The sequence below is a fragment of the Pangasianodon hypophthalmus genome, chromosome 12 (genome assembly GCF_027358585.1).
Source record: "Pangasianodon hypophthalmus isolate fPanHyp1 chromosome 12, fPanHyp1.pri, whole genome shotgun sequence".
Classification (NCBI taxonomy): domain Eukaryota; kingdom Metazoa; phylum Chordata; class Actinopteri; order Siluriformes; family Pangasiidae; genus Pangasianodon; species Pangasianodon hypophthalmus.
The window spans coordinates 5,926,573-5,948,600 of record NC_069721.1 but is presented as its reverse complement, the minus strand read 5'-3'; the positions used below and the strand labels follow the sequence as shown (position 1 = coordinate 5,948,600).

Sequence of the window (22,028 nt, the reverse complement as noted above, 5' to 3'; positions counted from 1 at the left end):
AAAATTGTATGACTTATGAATTTTGACTTTGAATATTACATATTTGAAAAGATTTGGATTTTCCATATGTAGGAATAGTCAGTGCTTTGTAAAGGAAAATTGAAAATATTCAGGTGTAAAAATATTATGTTGAAGATTATAGAAAATATTATTTCTAAACAATACATAGCAATTTTTTTTTAGCATGTACATAATTTACTTTAGGACTGTTGCATCACACACACACACATACAAAAACTAGTTTTTAAAATGTTCATGTGTCCAGTGTGGCCTGGAACAAAAACATTTTTATTTAATTTTTTTGTTATTTATATTTTTAATTTTATGTAGAAATTTAGTAAAGATCGAGGATGACAAATAGTCTCAAGAGCTCATACAACTTATACAACTTATATTTTCCTAAAATATATTTATTTTTAAAAAAGAGCTTTTAATTGACTGTCAATAAGTATGGAAACTATGCATGAAAGGCTTTTAATAACAGATAAATGTATAGTACAATATATCTTTTTTAACAAGACTATTTTAAAGGCAAATGTTATCTAATTCTATTGAGCATCAAGGATATGAATGTATGAGAATTCTTATGGCTGCTCTTCTCACAAGGTTAAATGGACTGATAAAGTAACAGGATGGTTCTGCATTAAACCTGTAGATTGTGTTGCCTTTGCTGATTATAATAAATGTCTGAAAAAATACAACATTCCTAAATGAATAAAAGAAGCCTGCTAAAAGTTTTCATAAAGAGAGAGTTATTTTGAAAGTAAACTGAACAATTTCAGAGCCCTCTTCCCATGCACAAGAGTTGGTCTCGAGACTGACTTTTTGTGCTTTGTAGAAGGGGTCTATGTCTTCCAGAGGTGTGTTGAGCAGCTCCTCAGGTGGATCTCCATAGATCATGGGCAGAGACTTCCCTGCCTCCAGGTCACTGCTAGGTGCTGTTGGCTCTTTCTCTGGTTCCACACCTTCTACTTCCTTGCTGATTTTCTGCTCCTCAATGAGCCTCTCAATCTCCGCCAGTGATTCCGGAGTGAAGCGGCGGAACACATTGGTGACTGTGGTAGGGACCATCTTCGCCATCTTCGCATTGCGAAGATACACTACCTCACTGAGGAATCTCTACCCTGAGCTGGCAAGAATGACACAAAGATGGATTTAGCTGCACATTGACGAACTGACATTGACGTTTGAGATTAAGAACCATTTAACAAAAGAGCAGTGTCTTTTATTATAAACAAATACAAATTATTTTCATTATATACCTTACACACTGGAAAGGGAGCACAAACTGAACAATCAGACAACAAAGGTATTAGCAAAAATACTGAAGATCTTGGTGGGAAGATCTTGGTGGTATACTACTATGATGGCAAAGAGATATTTTATAGGCTGACAGACTATTACAGTGGATGTATTCCAAATTCCTAAATGGAGCAAAGTTGCAGAGATGGCAAATTATCAGCTTCAATGTATTCTTAAAATACACTCACAAACTACTTTAATAGGAACACGTGTAGACCTGTTCATTCAGGCAATTATCCAATCAGCCAATCATGTGGCAGATCTCATGCAGATACAGGTCAACAGCTTCAGTTAATGTTCACATCAAACATCAGTATGTGGACAAATGCTGATCTCAGTGACTTTGACTGTGGCATGGTTGTTGGTGCCAGAAAGGCTGGTTTGAATATTTAATAAACTGCTGATTTTGAGTTTGCACAGAAAGGTGTGAAAAACAACAACAGCAAAATCAACAACAAAAACATGACTGCTGTGCTCTTTGCAAACTCTTTGGAGGTGTAGAGCACAGGTTCCCCACCCTAGTCCTGGAGTTTGAATGACTACAGATCAGTAGTCCTGATATCTCCAGTCACGACTTCTCTCTTTTAGAGACATGTGCATTCCTACCACCAATCCATCACAGCCCTTCTGCTGGATCCTCTGCAGTTTGCATACAGAGCCGACAGGTCTGCAGGCAGTGCTGTAAACATGTGGCTCTAATACATTTTGCAACACTTTGATTGACCAGGATCCTATGCCTATGCATGTCCTATATTTTCACTGTATTTACCACTATAGTCCCATAACTATTACAAATCAAGCTTTCTGTTCCAAGCTAGCTGTGCCATACTCCATCTGGATTCAATGCTCTCAAATCTAGAATTGGATATAAACTGCAGTTGAGTTGAACCCCTTGTTCTGGCATGATAATATAGCAAAAAGAGTGGTGAGTGATAAGTAATAAGGCTAGCGATGATAACATGGAAAGGCCAACTTGAAGTTGACAGACATGTCAGAGTTCCATCTTATGACAGAGGTGCTTAAATTGTATAAAAAATACACTCACTGAGGTAGAAGACATGAGATTAGATGACAAGAGGCTATCCCCAGATTTGGTGGACAGGATACCTGTAGCTCCAAAAGTAGTCACAGTCAGTTAAGTGTATGGCTACATGTGTATGAGGCAGGAAGGAAAGGAGGGCTTGTATGACAGCAGTATTTACTGCAAAAACTGCATCATATATCACTATGTGAGCTTGTTGCAAGGTTTCAGCATATATAGGCATGAGCAGGGGAGACTTAGGCCCCATCTATGCAAAAACACTTTCCAAAGTAGAGAAATTTTAAACACTGTTCACTGTTTTCATGTGGATAGGAAAAAGACAGGAAATGTGCATGTCCATTGCAGTTTTACATGTGTTATAAATGTACTAGGACTCCATTTACCATTGACCAGGTAGTTACTTTATAGTCTGTAATTTCTTATTTAATTTCACTTTGTTTTATTGTTACACCCTCAACTTTTGGCCAATCACATCCCTGACAAGGAGGAAGCAGTTACTGAAGTTGAATAAGTGAATGAATGAATGAATTAACTTTTGGGCATGCTGGTGTTTTTTCTGCATTTTCCTTTTCTATTGCACAATATGCATGCTCTTCTCATTATTCTTGAGGTATTTGACATAGCGGTTTATAAGATACTATCACTGGGTTGGCATGCTCATGTGAGCTCTTTCACATATTTTTGTGTTTTTGTGTGGACAATGATATTTTCAAAAACATTTTCATATGATCATTTGGACAGGAAGATTTTTTTTAAAACAAAGGGCCTTACAGTGGTGGGGAACCCAGGCTTGAACTATTGTTGGGGCCCTATACCTACACCAAGACATCATGAATCTTTGCACCCAGATGAGGATGGGTTCCCCTTGAGCCTGGTTCCTCTCAAGGTTTCTTTTTCATATCATCTCAGGGACTTTTTCCTTGCCACCGTTGCCTCTGGCTTGCTCATTCGGGATAAATTCACAGGGATAAATTCACATATTTACAATATATTTTTTGTGAATCCATTTATTTCTGTAAAGCTGCTTTGTGACAATGTCCATTGTTAAAAGCGCTATACAAATAAAAGTGAATTGAATTGAATGAATGTACAACTGCTCCAACCAGAAAAAAGCATGGCTGCTGTAACACAAGAACAGTAGCTAATGTAACAGTAACTAGTCACTGAACAGAGTGAGGTGGAGAGAGGCAAAGTCAACCCTTATGCATAGCAACAAAGGCACAGACAATCACAGAGAGACATGTGAAAAGAAAAAACTTAAAAAGCTTAAATTTATAATTAATAGCCATGACACAACAAAAATACAAAGGTGAGAAAATTATTTATCAGAATTCTATAGAAGTGCAGAATATTGTATGTTTTGTATTTCACCATTCAGAATATTGAAACAGTTTTTTAAAATCCTAACATTAAAAGTTAAACAATTCTGAAGTGTCCAAACTATCAGATGTAGTATAATCTAGAGAAGGTGAATAACATTGTCCAACTTGTTTTGGAGCAACATTGTAGAAAATATCATGATGACATGGGATTAGGAGACAATTTATGATGTAACTACGCAGCCACTTTTATACATTAATTGTATCTGATTGTGATTTTTTTCTATTTCTCTAGCAATATCAAATATTAATAATTATAATTATTTAGAAATTGATTACACATTCATTACAAATATGAGGTTAGCTATGCTCAGCTACTGGGTGTTTTAGAAGGCGCTTGTTGGACTCAAGTCCTAAATATATATTCAGAGGTTTGATTAATGGGGACACATTCTCACAGAAAGGCAAGAACATCACTGTCCCTCTTTTCCTGTCCCTCTTTTTGTTCAGAGGTATATTATGAAAATCCTATGAACCTGACACTAAGTGCATGCACAATTGCAGTATTTTCCTTTCGAAGACATTTTCACTACAGTTTTTCCATTAACAAAATAATTTATCTTTTAAAGTAAAAAAAATGTGAAGAAAACTGCCTAATTTTATACAGAAAAATCATTAATTGAAAGAAGTAACATGCCAGTTTATTCTAAAATACTTGTTGTGATCAAATGTACTGTTTGGATAAAAAACATTGTGGGATAGAGGTTAGTGATATCCATCTCCATACTATGCCTAGAGCCATCCAATTCTTTGAAAGGAGGGCAAAGACTCAGCTCTGTTCCACAAACATTATAAAAAGTTGTTTGTTATGACATATTTAGGGGGCCAAGCACCGAAGGTGTGTACACACTCTATGGTTATTCTACCTTTTCTTCTTATTATTATTCTGCTTCTTCTCCTTCTTCTTCTGGCTAGGGTGTCTATGGCACCCCACAGAACCGTATAGTAAAAAGTTGTGAAATTTGGCAAACTAATTTGAGAGGGTCTAAGGAACATTCCGACCAAATTGGGGTGAAGTGCTGCCAACACTCTAGCGCCAGCATCAGGACAAAGTTGGGCCTAATTTGGAAGTACATTTATGGTCATAAATTTTGAACCATGTGTCCAAAATTCGAAAGGCATGCCTGGATTCCCTGGGTTGAGACAAGTTCAAGGCAACCTATGATGTCAATTTCAACTGACATAGTTAGATTTTCCGCCATCTTGGATTTTGTCAAAAAAAAATTTTTTTGCTACTCCTCCAACAAATTTTTTTTCCAATCATCACCAAATTTGGCACATATCATCTTCAGAGTGAGCCTCACAAGAGTTGTCAAAAGAATTTTGATATTCCAAACAATTTGCCGTAATGGGCTGATGAATCTCACAGTGAAGCTGCCAGAACGACTTTGCACACTGACACAAAAACTAGTAGGCATCTTCAGGACCAAGACCTGCAACAAATTCCGTGCCAGCATCAGCTACCGATCAAAAGTTACAAATGTTAAAAATACTTATATCTAACTGCAATTTTGCTACTCCTCCTCCAAAGTTTGTCCAATTTTCACCAAATTTGGCTCATATTATCTTGAGAACAGTCTGAATAAAAGTTATCAAAGGAATTTTGATATTCAAAACTGTTCTCCAGTAACATGCTGGCAAATGCAAAAAATAGGATGTGAGGGTGTAACTTTCATTTTTCCCTTATATATCATTTGAAGAATTTGTGCTAAATTCACGGTTTTCTTTCCTATAATTCCCTGGAGTATGCTGAAGTGAATGCACACCAACATCTGAAATTCAAGTGTAGTACCTGTTGACCATCTTGGATTTTATTTTTTCAAAAAGATTTTTTTTTCACTACTCCTCCTACAAATTATGTCCAATCAAGATCAAATTTGGCGTACATCATCTTCAGACCAACCTGGACAAAAGATATCAAAAGAGTGTTGATATTGCAAATGGTTTCCCGTAATATGCTAACAATTCTGACAGCGAAGCCACCAAACAGGATGTGAGGCTGTATCTCAGCAACCATGCACATTAACACAAATCTTGGTAGCCATCTTCAGGACCAGGCCCTGAGGCTATGCAACAAATTTCATGACAGCCACTTACTGGTCAAAAGATAAAATAACATGCCAAAAATGCTTGAAGCGAGTTTTCCTCCAAATTTTGTCCAAATATCTTCACCAAATATAGCGCACATCAGCTTGAGACCTGTCTAAACAAAAGTTACCAAAGGAACTTTGATATTCAGAACTGTTCAACTATAATGGACTGGCAAATGCATCAGGATGATATGCTGTATCTCAGTAAGACATTTGCATATTGTCATGACACTTGATCTTCAGGACCTATGGATCTAGGATCTATGTGCAGCATGACCTATTAAAACCTGATGCCTCACTACCTACCCTTCTGCACCTCAGTCCAAACCTTAAACAGTGAACCCACTATAAAAGTGTCATAATGACAAAGTGAGTAATGACAAAGTGTAGAGGGAGGTTGAAAGTGGGATTAGAATTGGAAACAGGACTTTCCCACAGTACTAATGATATACTGACATACACCAGAGTTACTTATTAGCTACGTTTTTAAGAATCACACATAGCTTACTATTACCAAAGTTGAGTACTATATAGTTTACTTATCAAATTTATTCCTGACTACAAAAGTATACAATAAGTACAAGAAAGTATACTCCACACTATTTTGAATCCTTATGAAAGTCCACATCTTGTTATATTTAATGAGGCAATGACCCAGACAGAAAAATATACATGAAACGGAAAGGAGACCTAAGTAAATCTAAATATATAAAATAAAAAGGAGTGCAAGATGCTGAGGCATGGCAAAGACTGTGTTGAAGGCATTAAGTTTAGACAGTGTCAGTTCAAGCATACATGTACATAACCTAAGGGTGTGGGGTCTAAAGGCACACACGCCTTCAGAAGGATTCTATCTTTCTTTAGAGGGCAGGCACACGATCAGTATCACTCCTATACGCAGAAACCAACATGACACACATACACCTACACACTGATACGATGGCCTCCCAGCTGCCATGGGCCATCACAGTTGGGCTCGAGTTACAGAGGCGCGATGACTTGGCTCATTCCTGCCTCCCATAATCTATACTGTTTGATTAGCATTGCAATGATAAACAGGTCAGCATGCCAGTTTAACCCATGATATGCTCAGTGACACACTATATGTTGCACAAAGGTGTGGGCATGCCCATCAACCTTCCACCTGAATCCCCATTCCCAAAAAAGGGCTAAATTACACCCCACCCCCACCAGTCTGTTTGCAAAATCTGTCTTCTATTGCTGTTTCAGAAGCTTGTGCCAAGGATGAAGGATACTCTCTGCCATTTTCCCACCACTATTAGACTTCACCATGCCATTCTGAGGTGTCTGGTTAAGGAGGCATGGTGGTGAACAGCATATGACAGAAGACAGAAACACCTCCCCCTTCTTACATTTTATTTCCTTGTATTCTGGGGCCTCCTTTTCCCCTGCTCCTTAAATACATGTCTGGAAAATGTTACCGGGTCAGGGGCTTATTGGAACCACTTCATTATAAAGATCACCAGCAAATCAGCATGCTCATGTTAAACTTTTATGGTTTGCATGATTGTACTTTCTAAGAGGAAGCCCCTTTCATTTAATGATGTGAAGAGTCAAAGGGGCAGTGAAATGCTGGACTTTTGCAGCAAAGGTTGGACAAAAGTAAAAACTAGATCAAACACCAGTCCTAACAGAGCAAAGCAACACAGTTAATGATGCCTAATAACATACTACCATAAGTCCTTTATTTTTCTGTTTATTAGATATATGTTTGCTCATCTGTTTATTAATACAAAATTTTCTGAGGGAAAACCACATTCCTGGCAAGATGGGACATTCTATAACTTCATTCAAAGGAATCATAAAGTCAGTAATAACACCTGATGACATGCTAACATTTATAGTTGCACTGGATTGTACTATACTTGTTGACTAGAGAAAGACAGAAACATGTAAAATGCTATTACCACGTTGTTAACATCATAGTATCACACTTTCAGGACCATTAAGGCATGTATTATAAATCGCATACAGTGCAGTTGTACTGAAATTACCAGCAACAGAAACCTAACTAAAGCAAACTGATATGCAGCATCTCACATAAGATAGCAAAGAAGCAGCATTTTTACTCTTGGTCACAGGTTCCTAACCCTGGTCCTCAAGTTCCTGACTGTAAATTGGCTGAAGCCGAAAAGACATTCAACAGTTTATTTTTCTGAATGCAGGTTTCTGGACCTCAGTTTAAGACAAAAATGCACCGTCCTCATAAGTGTATCATGGTTATCTGTCTTACCACTAAAACGACGCAGTATTTTTAGCCCAGTGTAACAGAAATTGTGCAAATGAGTCTGTGCTGTGAAATGAAGACGCTTTTTCCTACATGCCTGTACAAACTTGAGATGCTTCTTTCCACACATACAGCACTTTGTCAGAGTGGTTGAGCTTTAAAAGGTAAGCAGTTAAAAGTTGTGTTTGATTAAACTTTCTTTACAGCTGCAAGGCATACATTTCCACTATCCATATGAAGGAGACAGTTAATTTTTAGTTTAGACCGTTAGACCATGCAAGTTTTAAATTGTGCCAGTTATGCATACCCATACACACTGCACATCTACACACACGGCTTAATGTTTTCTTCCATACATCTTATTTTTCATGCATATGTGGGTGTTAGTTCTAATATTTGAATATTACTCCAGTAATGGCTTGAAAAATTAAAATCATAATTTTGACTGAAACTGCCTAAAGCTTTTCTAAAAGACTGTTTCTGTTATACAATTTTTTACAAATATGGGAAATTTGAGTCTAATATGCCACATGCCGTCTTATTCATGAATGTAGTTCATGTATGTAGAATGTAGTAAAAATGTAATGTTTCATAAAACCAGCAAACCTCTTAACTCTAGCCCGAGTTTTCAGGAGTATAGTCCCAAATGCAATGCCAGAAAGTTTTCCTTGGAGTTATTTTACTGGGCAAGGTTCTGGAAACCTAAATATTCAGCATCTCACACATAGGTGACAGCTACTTTGGTGCTGTGGCCAGGTACGTTATTGGATGCCCAATTATATCTTGTACCTTTAAAAAAAAACATTTTATTTATTAATATGCTGGAGTTCAGGGGCATAAAGGTGATCAGTCAAAATAACTTTGTATTAGTTTGCTGTGAGGGGAAAGTAGACCCAAACTATGCCAAGAAAATACCCTCACAGCATTTTTTAATGGCTCTGTCACTAGGCAGTAGAGGTTTTATGGTTTCGGGGTGTCTGTCCCTCCATCCATCCGTCTGTCCATCTGAGATTCTCCTTAGCGTGATGTCTCAAGGAAAGAGTGGTTGAATGTTTGATATGGAATTATCGTTGTAACCAGCAAATGAACTGATTACATTTTGGAATTGATCCAAACACGGTCAAGGTTACAGCAAGGTCAAATTTTGTTGGTGGCAGAGGCCTCCCGATTGAGACTTTTTCTTGCTGAGTTCTACTCATTTTCCTTTAATTTGTCACCCATTTGTATATCCAGCAACATTGTAGGTTTCATGAATTTTAATGAAGCTGAAACACCCTGATTAACCATGTAAATACAAGACAAATAAATGTCTTGATTAAGAAGTACATGCAAAAATAGTCAGTTCAATATTTATATGTAACTCGTCTTTGTATGAGAAACAAAGCAGAGACAGATCCTGGTCAGGTATGAGTTCAGTGAACCCTGTCTGTCCATTGAGAAGAGCAGGCAGAGAAACAGCTGGCTGCTCAGAGAGGCTGCTCACAAGATATACTTACTCCTATACTGTGAAAAAAACTAAAAGCACGTGTGAAATTTTCACAGGTGAAGTTCAATTACTAAACCTGACCCTGAAAAACCTGGAAGTCATTTGGAAGGGTGCACAGCTTCACTTTTAGTAAAATACGTAACAACATGCCACCACCTGAGAGACAATGGGTGGACACATCCCCATTCAGAAACAACTGACCTCCTCTACATGAAGTATGGCTTGTTAATTGTTGAGTGTTTAGACATTTTTTCCTTGTCCATAATAGCCATATAGAATATATATAGAATGTTATATAGATATAGAATGTTTCCTGCAGCATAGATTTCGTTGCGTGAGCCGCATAAGCTATATATTATGTATATGAAATATTTTTGGTGTACCAACAATGCATACACTGTGTAGACACTCCAGTCTCTGTTATGTACACTGAGATGCCTTATCCTGTACAAACCAGTCATAATCATTAATGACCTCCTCCAGTTACATTACTTAGTAAGCTTGTTTCTGGAAAATGTATCCCATCTGAACAGTACTAAAGCTGATAATAAGTCATCTACTGCTAATTTTCCACTACAAGTCTCTCTCTCACACACACACACATACTTGTCTATGTTACCATGTTCTTAGGCACACAAGAAACGCAAATTACTTGAAATACACACATCAGCATATGTGCAAGAAATTCTTGACATAGGTACATAGACCGTGAGTTACTTAAAATGGACACATTACATTATATACAAAAAGTCAGCAAGACTAAATTATACTTAATTATAGTTGCCAAAAAGATACAACTAATGCCACCAAATGTGTTTATGGCATCTTAAAATAATCCTCCTTACACAACTAGTCCTCCTTTATACCATGTCAAAAGTATCAGTCCTCAATGTGAGACCCTCCCCAAAAAGCACTTAGAGCCATGTCTGGCATGTGGCACATGGTGAGCGAATAATCTACAGCACAAATAACAAAATTCATTCCTGTGGCCTGGTAACATCTCCAGATTTGCTCTCTTCAGCAATCTGCTCCCTCATCTACTTTCTCGTAGCCTCTGTAGGGGGCCAGCAAAGCAAAACAAATTATTCTAGATAATAGTATAATGTTACCATGCTCTTAGTATATAATAGTATATAGTACAGAGTGCACAGAGGTACAGTGAATGCAAAGACTGCTTTAAGCAATCAAATGTGATTAAATTGAGGAAAAATTCCAAATGATTACAGTTGGAAAAGAACTGTGGAAACTTGGGCTAAGGTTCTTTTGGATGCTGGTTTGTGCTTGGACAGATTTCCTCTCACTGAAAATCTGATAGTGGTAGTGTAAAAGTCATAAACAACTGGCAAGAGATAGAGAGTAAGAGTGATGTCGTTTCTGTTTCCTCTCAGTGTGTCTGAGACTGAAAGTCCTCAGTGTGTGTATGTGTGTGTGTTTGTGTGTATATATGTGTGTGTGTGTGTGTGTGTGTGTGCAGAAGCATACAGACACACTTGGGTGCGTGAAGCAAGACAAGTCAGTGAAGCAAGACTAGATTCCTGCCAGATAGTGCAAAAACAAATTTGTGAAAATGTTTAATGTGTGCTTACCTAAATCTTACCTAAATAATCTTACCTTAATCTACAAGTTCCATGCATGGGTCTGTGATTTTGTCCATGTGTTCTGCATTGCGGAACAATAGTTCAGTTGGAGACATTCTGTATAGTTATAGAATTAGGGTTTCTTCAGAAAAAAAAAGTTTTTTAAAAGCATAAATAGAAGCATAGCAACCGCTCTGCCTTTTTCTGATGTATAGCTCCATTTTTGTGGAACTGCCATATCGAGCAATTTCTGATATAATATAAAAAGAATTTTAGGTAACGTTAAGGAAACATTACACAGTTTCTACTAGGGATGGGCATTTCAGGCAAAATTACTTTGCAAATTATTGATGGCGTTATTTGAATAACATTCAAATGTTCAAACTACTGCTCACATGCACATGAAAAATGATATGCACAAATCAGTAATTTTTATCCATGCAGTGTGTGTGTATGTGTGTGTGTGTGTATGTGTGTGTGTGTATATGTACCGTATGCTAGGCAGTGTAAGTCACACTGAGTGACACCTTCTAAAGCTGGCACGCTTCATCACATTACACTTTTAAATTCCACTTTTAAAATTGAAGTTCCGAATATCCTTTCAAGGTAGTGAGTTAACTCATGACATATTTAACTAGCTAAGTTCTTCCATCTTCTACCACCACACAATTAGTAGTTCACTACACACAGATGGGGAGCAACAAAATCACTTTGCACTGGCTAAGCCACCATTTTCCTATGAAGGGAAAGCAATCTCATTTTGGATTTTACACCTTGCAGCGGTATATAAAGTATAAAAATCTAAATTTGACCCAGTTTGCCACATACACTTTAAAGCTCAACCACTGAGAAAAACCAGTGAGACTATATGAAATGGGGCAAGATGTTTATACAGGAATGGAAGAAAAAATATTTTTTCTTCTCAGAACTGAATTCACACATGTATCATGACATTGGGATAAAAATATAAAAAATAATACATGGTACTATGTGTGGTACTGTTCCCTTGTATCATACATTGAGATATATTTTTGCAAAACTGCCTCTGGAGAAAGAAACTGTTACATAGCCATTAAGATGGCAGATAATACACAATTATGAAGAATACAATTTTTGATGGCACAGGGCACCAACTAAGTGCTGAACAAACAGCAAAAAGCTCTTAACATGCAAGGAGCCTTGTCTTATGATTACTGTTAAATGTCTCTCAGAAAGAAATCTAATTTTAATTAAAAAATAAAGACTCTACTTTCTATAAATTCTAATATATGTAGTAATAGATGCAGCACAAACTGTAATAGTATTAGTACTATTAAAGAAATAGACACTAAAGGTACTGTAACTTTTCACCATACTTCTTTATCCATAAGCAAGTTGAAATAAATATCCCACTGCGTTTTTGTTTGCTTGCCAGTTTTTAACATAGCTGAATTGCTGTGAATAATACTCTGTACTAACTTTTTATCTCACGCTACCCAGATCTCAGTGTTTACAAGCTGTGCTCACAGTGTTTACAGCTGATAAGCTGGACACATCACCCATCTTAACATTAGCTTATGTATCTCTACTTCCCCCGAGCAGCTTTTTTTCAGTTAGAGCTTTTTGGAGTGCTGTAATCTAATGAAAGTCAAAGTAAGATTTTGATAGCGAGCTTACAACAATTACAGTAAGCAAACTGGGATAGATTTCTCACCTTAATTCTCATCCTTCTTTATGGATTGTCTCTTCTGTTAGCGACAGGGTTCTCACAATTTTTTTCAACAAATGGTATTATGATTTCTGTAATGTACTTTGGAAAATTAGGTGTCTATTTCGTATATTCTATGACCACAAACCCATAAGCCTCAAAAAAATTATAAAGAGAAACTAATCTGAGTTTCTATATGCTGCTGAGGCACCAGTGAATGCCTATGATGTTTATTTATGAAGTCCTTAATGTTGCCTTGTTGCTTATTATGATTGTTGCTGAAATTAATACGAGCATAATGGAAAGTATAAAGCCATTTGGCCAACTGAGAATGTGGATTTTGGGTTGAAATCCATGTCTTCAAACCTTATTTCAATCTTTGCCCACATTAGGCTGAGAAAGAGGTAGAGACTCGCTCACTGATCACATGTGTCCCCTGTGAAGAAACCCAAAACCAATGCCTTCTGTGTCCAAGAGCATGTGATGCTTAATGCTCTAACACACATACATACGCTCACACTAAGGAACGAGATTACACACTGCAAAGCTTACCTCCATTCTTACAAATCCATATGTTTAATATACTGGGTGTCAGTTCTATTCCATTCTTTACCACTGATTAACTATTAGAGAGAAATCCAGCATATTCTTCTGCTTTCGGCTTAAACATAATTAAGACAATTGCCATGTAATAGATGTATTTTAAACACGCAAACACAATCTGAATAGACACAACACTCTCTTTATATAAATTTCACTCTCTTTATATAAATTTACACATTACTTACATATAAAATGAAAGACAATCATTCATAATGTACATAAGAAAATAAATTCCAGTCCAGTACATGAGTGCCTCTCTGTTCAGCAAGTTGGTCAGACTATATAATAAGATGCTCCTGCCTTGCAGGTTACTGATTCAAAATAAGAGGGCGAGTGGGTTTAAGCGCAGCCACAAGACCATCATCCAACACCACTGACTAGAGAAATGTGGATTAACAGTGGAGGAACGGTGGGGTAAAACTGAGCACTTCAAACAGCATCAATCAAGCCTTAAAATGAAGGCATAATCTATTTTTAACACCAACCCACCTCAGGCAATGGGAAAAAGATATGGACTCCAATAGAACGCACACCAACTGGTACACAGGGCTTAACAGTGTACTTCCTTAGTCTAATATGCAAAAGTGGTGTCAAAGAATAAATGAGTGTGTGAGTGTGTCTACAGGAGAAAGAGGCAGAGAGATGGTGTTAGCAATTTAATCTCTCTAATGAGTAAATGTATCCCATTTTATGGATCTCTCCCAAGCATGTAATTAAAAACCATCACAGCAAATGTAGTCCTTCTGGGACAAATATACACTTATGCGTACATGTTTAGACTTCACTGAACAGAGGCAGGTAAGGAAAAAAATTCAGACGTGTACATGCCAAAAGAATATACAAAGATCTAGATGAATACTGCCCCAGGTAAAAAAGATGTAACCTCTTCTGTTATGGGGCAAAATTGATTTAGCCCTGTTCTAGTAATATCGATTGATTCATCGAAGAAAGAAAGAAAGAAAGAAAGAAAGAAAGAAAATATAATCACAGTAATATAAAATTATATAATTTTATAATAATGAATATTTAACTAGGCAACAGAATGAGGCGTAATGTCCCCATTTCCATCGCAACAAATGGTGGGTCAACAGCAGATACATTACCTTGCACACCTGATTAATACTTCCACAGGGCTTTAAAATGTACTAGTCCTTTTGGTCTTCTTTAAAAGCTCTCAGCTGAAGTCTTTACTGTCGTCTTCTTGAGGCCACAGCAATCTCCTTCACAGCTGCTGCTGACGCAGGAGCAACTCGAGTGAAACCTGAGAGTCGCCTCAGGTAGTGGAGCTGTCCCAATCCATGCACTTACTAAATAATATGGCAAAACAGGACACTACCAAGGATGATAATAATAATAATAATAATAATAATAATAATTTATTATTATTAGTAGTAGTAGTAGTAGTAGTATTATTATTATTTTAAGATCTCTGATGATTATAAGAATCATAAGAATCACTCGCAAATATTGGAACCAAATTTGTCTTTCCAGATTACACACACACACACACAGTGTTAATGGTAAATATATATATATATATATATATATATATATATATATATATATATATATATATATATGTTTGTATGTATGTATGTGTATATGTATACATGTATATATAGCTTTTATCATTTTTGTGTTGTACTTGTTTGAGTAGTATTTGTTTGCTGTACTTGTCTGAGTAGTATTTGTTTGCTGTACTTGTTTGAGTAGTATTTGTTTGCTGTACTTGTTTGAGTAGTATTTGTTTGCTGTACTTGTTTGAGTCGTATTTATTTGCTGTACTTGTTTGAGTAGTATTTGTTTGCTGTACTTGTTTGAGTAGTATTTGTTTGCTGTACTTGTTTGAGTAGGTGTTTAGCTCTGTATAACTAGTAACAGTCCTTCACGCGCCTTCATAACGCACGTGCGCAGGAGTCACACCTCAGTTGCTCAGTGCCATTAAAATTTTGACTTTAAGAGAGCGAGGCTCACGCGCTGTGTCCAGGCCCTTGTGTGTGCAGGTGACTAATCGTCTTCGTGCGTGTTCTAGCCGTGTAATGCGCTGCTGTCTCTAAAAATAATAAATAAAATGTTATGAAATTACTAGAATTTAAGCATGATCAAGTAGTAATTACTCGAGTCTTTAATCTTTAATTACTGAGTTGACATTCATTATTTTTGATATGCAACACTGTACCAAACCGCAGTTAAATAAAAAGGTAATCCCGAGCTTCCACAGGTCTAACACTATACACGCGCAATTCTTCATAATTTAGGCCTAGTTATTCAGCATAATGGCATTTAAAAACTTTACTGTAACTTTACTATACTGTTACTGTAGGCTCTATTTTAGAAAATTGTATACAATGATGCTTGATGCAGATAGATAAATTAATTCTCAGCTAAAATGACAAACCTAGGTGTAATCCCCCCCCCCTTCTCTTTCTCTTTCTCTTTCTCTGTCTTTTTTATTTAAATAAAGTATTGACGTTCAAAGGTGTGGGTTATCAGCATGTGGTCTTAACTCATGCAATAATTCAGAGCTTTATGTCACATAAACTACACCAGCAGCGCCATCTTTTGGTACCAGAAAACATGGCGCAATGCCTAACAGCCCTCAAAATTACAATGTCCTTTTTTTCATCAAGCTCTTCATGGGCCAGGTCCTACTGACACTCACCATCCACTTTGTTAGAGCCACCTGTACACCTGCACAGTCATACAGTTATCTAGTCAGCTAGTCATGTGGCTGCAGCACAATGCAAAAAAAAAATAAAAAAAATGCAGATACAGGTCAAGAGCTTCGGGTAATGTTCACATCAAACACCAGAATGGGGGAAAAGTGTGATCTCTGTGACTTTGATCGTGGCATGGATGTTCATACCAGAAGGACTAGTTTGAGTATTTCAGAAACTGCTAATCTCACACACAAAAGTCTCTAGAGTTTACACAGAATGGTGCAAAAAAAAACAGACAAACATAGAATGAGCAACAGTTCTGTGGGTGGAAATGCCTTGTAGATAAGAGAGGTCAGAGGAAAATGTCCAGATTGGTTTAACATCCCGGGAGGGATATATAATTATATAATCACTCGTTACAACCGTGGTGAGCAGAAAAGCATCTCAGCATGCACAAAACATCGAACCTTGAGGTGGATGGTCTACAACGGCAGAAGAACAAATCAGGTTCCACTCCTGTCAGCCGAGAACAGCAATCTGAGGCTATCATGGGCACAGACTCACCTACACTGGACAGCTGAAGACGGGAAAAAGACCAGGTGATATTTTTTCCCTAATATCATATTTGCATGATTTTTTTGCTGCCACGCGATTAGATTACTACATGAACGTCCAGGTGTACAAGTGTTCCTAATAAAGTGTAAGGTGAGTGTATATGAGCATTTGAGTCACATAATTTTTTTTTTTTTTTATCAATTAACCTTTGAGAAAACTTGCATTTACTTGCATTTAAGTGATACAGGAAATACTATGTCAGGTTTGAACAGACTTGGTTATAAATTTTATTGATTAACAAAGTGCGGTGAATAATAGTTATATTCAAAACATGACATTCATTCCATAGGGATCTAAAGTCCGAGATTGTAAATGACCTCCTTCGCCTTACATTTTCTCACTTTGTTGCCCCCATGACAACATCTGGTGATGCACACAGAGATGTCATTAATGTTATGTCCATCACTGTTGAAGTGTCTTGCCACTTCATTCTGATGGTATGTATGTGCTCGACAAAACTATTGGCCAGTCATCTCTTGGTTTCTCCAGTGAATAGCTCATTACATCATTTACAGGGAAGATAATTTTAAGAACTCCTCTGGTGAAGAAGCAGCCTTTATTTGACACATATACATTACAGCACAGTGAAATTCTTTTCTTCACATATCCCAGCTTGTTAGGAAGCTGGGGTCAGAGATGATACAGTGCCCCTGGAGGAGAGAGGGTTAAGGGCCTTGCTCAAGGGCCCAAGAGTGGCAGCTTGGCAGCACTGGGGCTTGAACCTCCAACCTTCAATTCCGTTCAGCCACCACTGCCTTGTGATACAATATCTAGAATGGTTGCATGCAAGAGTGTCACAGATTATATTAGGCTAATCATTTAATTCACTCTTGACAAACATTTTTTGTCCCGTCTGTAAGAGATGAGTAAAGGTTCCTACAGACAGGACAAAAGTTGTCTCAGGATTTTCCTAGAGGATTTTATAATTTTTTAATGTAATTTCTGTCATCATTTTATTGGGTTTGGAATTTAGTGGGAAGATAAATGAGCCAAGGAAAAGGAACCAAAGGAATTCTCTCTGTCTTTGAAGTGGAATTTGTAGAGGTAAGTCCATCTGTTCAATCATTAGTGTTAACACGGGCCATGGCACAGTCTATTACGTTCTTGGGGAACTGACAGCTGTAAAAATAATTGCATATTTCATGGTGATGTGAAGAATTCCAAATAGAACTCCAGATAGGCATGAGAGTCTGCTGTTTTGTAATGGATTGTGGTGTTAGTAGACAGCTGACTTGACATAGTGGCATCACTAGAGGGAGGCAGAGAGCACTGTTTTAATCATAATCAGTGGCCATCAGCTCCACCTGTCTGAGTCAACCTTGCCCTATATACAGTCCCCTAAAAAAGTATTGGAATGGCAAGGCCAATTCTTTTGTTTTTGCTATACACTGAAGATATTTGGGTTTGAGATCAAAACATGAATATGAAACAATAGATCAAAATTTCAACTTCCATTTCCTAATATTTAAATCTAGATGTATTAAACAACTTAGAACATGGCACCTTTGGTGGCAGACCACTGGATTTTTAGGTGAGTAAAAGTACTGGAAGAGATTGTCTTAAAGAAAATCAAAGTAAATAACACTTAATATTTGGTTGAATATCCCTTGCTTGCAATAACTGCATCAAGTCAGGGACCTACTGACATCACCAAACTGTTACATTCTTCTTTTGTGATACTTTATTGTGCCAGGCTTATACCACAGCTTCTTTCAGCTTCTTTGCACAAATCCCCAAGGCCATGCTACAAAACTGAGTGGAAAGCCTACCTAGAAGAGTGGAGGTTATTATAAAAGCAAAGTGGGACTAAATATATAACGGGATGTTCAACAAGCACATATGGGTGTAATTGTTTTTTTCACACCCACACACAGTCAAGCTTTTTTCATATTAATTGACCTTTTTTTTATACTAATTGACACAGTCAGCATTACCACGTGCCAGTCAAGCATTTTTCATATTAATTGACCTTTTTTTTTTTTATACCAATTGACACAGTCAGCATTACCAAGCGCCAAATCAATCAAACAATGCATGAGTGAAGGAGAGTCCAACAAAGTAACACTATATCATTTGGCATATTGCTGCATAGTATTAGTTATCAGGGTCAAATGGTCCTAACTGAGGTCCTGAGTATGGCCAGTAGGTAGTGACCTTGTTGTCTGCTCAAAAACCTGTAGCAGACAAATAGAACAAAATGAAGTCAGCAGTCAAACACAAAGATATGTTGACCTTTTGTACAGCTGCCCACAAATCTATTGTACAGACTCGTTTCTAAAAGGCCATCTATTTGTTGTCCTTGGAGACTGTAGGGAGTCTAATTAATCTTGCCACTGGGCGGAGATACATGCCAGAGCATGTGAGTGGAGCAGAGTGGGAAGCGGAGCACTGATAATTCCACTGGAGCGGAGAGCACCTTTCTTAAGATTCTGCTCTGCTCACTCAGACTGTTCAGCACCGCTTGCCCAGAATGCACTTTGTGATATGCTGGTTTGAGAAACTGGAAATAAACAGTGGTTTATAAAAGTTTGAGTAAACTTTGTTTTACCTGTGAGTGTGAGTGGTACATAAGTGAAACATTTGCTTGGGCCATGAGCAACTGAGTGGAGGGCACACACATAAAGTGTCACACCACTCTGCTTAGCTCACATACTCTGTGATCCTCTGACCAGGACTTTAGCAGTCCTGACTCTTCTGTCTGCTCCTGGGTGACTGTTCTGATGAGCCTGAGGGCCACTGGGCCCTGAGGGTCTAGGATCATCACCACTTATTCTCCTTCAACCATTTCTGCAATGATGGTAATTCTGCAGTGATGGTAAGTAATGAAGGATGAAGACAGGTATTGGCTGTGCCTCCGCCTCTTTCAACTCAGTAGCTCTCAGGATATACCATTTGTGGTAGAGATTATTCAGACCACCCCACAAGAGGGTCTTTGGAGTGATTGGGTCTGGGTCTGAACCATTGGAGAATGCATACCCAAGAGGCTTGGAGTTAAGTATGCCTTAGATCTGAACCAAAATTGTCCTTCTGCAGCAACGGTCTGTCCTCTGATGACAGATTACAGGGCTGTCTTGATTGAGTGTATCTCCCTTTCCCATGAGCCAACAAAGTGGGGGGCACTAGGTGGATTAAAGCAGAAGTCAATTTTTTGAACAATAAGCTGGTTTTTCAGAGATGGCAGGAGACATGGAAGGCCACTTGCAGTGTATTGTCACCACCCTTGAAATTCCTCAATCACATAGGATTTCATGTGGCTTTCCTTTTTGAGCCACAAAACAGACATCATGAAGGTGTCTGAATCCATAATGGAAAGGAGGTCAGCATAGACATCTTTGCTTCTCTGCCTCTAAGGAGCCAGAAATGGCTTCTGATCTCTGCAAATGCCCTCTCCAGACCAGGGTGATGGAGTTGGTTGTCACAGAGTTTAATGAGCACTTTGGTGATCTGATGTGCTGGGTCCAGCACAGTTGGGTGACCTTCTGGCTTAGATGCTTAAACTTCCAATTACAGCCTCTGACATGAATAAGCTGGGTGTTGGCACCATATTCTGGGGCCAGTGTGGCTAGTTGGCTGCTTGTAGAGACTGCTCTGCTTGCCTGTAATTGGGCAATCTCATCTGGAAAGCTTTCGTTCTGGGCTTATTGTAGAACATCCAGTTCAGCTTTTAATTAATTCAAGTTGGTGCTCTTAGTAATAGAATAAGCAGTTGAAAACAATTATTTTCATTATGAGCCCAAATGGCCTCTGTATCCTGTCTTGGCTGAGTTACCAGCTTTTCACTTCTGTATGGCAAAGTGTCACTTCTGTAAGGCAAGCTGCCAAAGTTTGTCTACATTACTGAATAGCTCAGAGGCAGAGGGAATGATTGCTGTCAAGAGACACTGCTGAGAAGAAACACTCTGCTTCAGACATTTGGAGGGGCCTTGAAGTGACCATTCCTGCTGAGTCATGATTGCAGTTGGTCCTCCAGGGGGCCCAAATGAACTGGCTCAGTTGGAGTAATTAGATGCTGCAACTGGGTAAATATGTGGACCCAGACCAAGCTCTTGGGCAGTGAATGCTCTATGGATGTTGAAGGTCTTTTTTGGTTGATTGTAAGTGTCAAGTGAGTTATCACCATTTAGTAAGATGACTCAGCTCATGTTCAATAATACCTGACTGTAGGTCTGTAGTAGTGTTTTTCACTCTGGTACCTGCTTTTTCACTGCTGCCGGTGTTGACCCTAGATGGTGCTTCTCACATTTGTTGCACCTGGCTTTCAGCATGCACTAGGCTGGTGGGTGTTCCTTTCCACATTTCCAACACCTCTGATAGGATCTGATCTACCACTTGATCTGCTCCTTTGTGAGAACAGAATGTTGTGTTACAGAATGGGAAGGATCTCTTGGGCTTTTCACGAGTATTCAATATGTAACATATTCCAGCCATGCTGCAAGGTCAAGAAGAGTAATTGGGGTTCCAATGGGACTCACATATCTCTCACATCTCTTGAAACTGGCTATTAGGTCATGAAGCAACTTAGCTAGCCGCCGTGAAACATAGGATCCGCACCAGAGTTCAAAACAGCTACATGAAAGATGGTGACTGCTTCTAGGCAAGCCAGAGGGGAGGCTGTCGGGTGAAGCAGGAGGCTGATGGATACATGAGTATGGGAAGCGACCTACATTCAGGCTATGATGGCTACCTACAGATAAGGCATTGTGCTGGCTAGTCAATGGTCCCATCCTTTCTATACTATCCTATTCTATTCAATATGCCCATCATATATTGCAAGTTACCCTCTCCAGCTGTCAATTTCAGTGGCTACTCAAGATGGTGTGGATCCTGTTGATGTCCCTCTCTGCTGTGAAATTGGTGAGCTAGCTCTGGAGGAGGATGAGGCTTTGTATTGCGATGCTGTGTGGAAAGTGATCTGTTGCTTTTGTTGTGTTGTGGGTGGCTGACTGCACTTGGGTTCATGATCAGTCTGTAAAGGTACCTTGGTGGTCAAATTGCTCAGTGGGAGTGAACTGGCCTATCAGAGAACTCATCTTCTGTATCAGACATCATATGAGCTGTAGAACTTTCTGCATCTGGCTCAAAGGACCATGTAATGAATTTAGAGAATTTAAAAGTTTGCTAGTATTGTCCAGAGGCAACCTCCACATGGGGTCCAGTCAGAACACTTGACTAAGATCATTACAAATGAGGTGGTTTTATTGAAAGTCTTCACACCCCCAACACAGATACAATCAAGGTCGTTTATATTAGTTGGCCTTTTATGTGCATTTGTGTGTGGTTTCTTTGATGCATGCACACACTCAGCATTAACAAGTACCAAATCAAAAAAACAATGCAAA

General features: G+C 38.2%; 1 protein-coding gene across 1 annotated transcript in view; it reads right to left on the bottom strand.

The window, feature by feature from the left end:
* The window catches only part of scn4aa (sodium channel, voltage-gated, type IV, alpha, a), a 39,584-nt gene extending 24,915 nt beyond the window's left edge, over positions 1-14,669 (bottom strand). The window contains exons 1-3 of the mRNA XM_026915142.3: positions 14,518-14,669; positions 823-1,129; positions 569-687 (exon numbers count right to left, since the gene is read on the bottom strand). Coding sequence (XP_026770943.3) covers positions 569-687; positions 823-1,080 — 377 coding nt within the window. The 5' untranslated portion in view covers positions 1,081-1,129; positions 14,518-14,669. The remainder of the gene's footprint in view (positions 1-568; positions 688-822; positions 1,130-14,517) is intronic.
* Between the last annotated feature and the right edge of the window lie 7,359 nt (positions 14,670-22,028).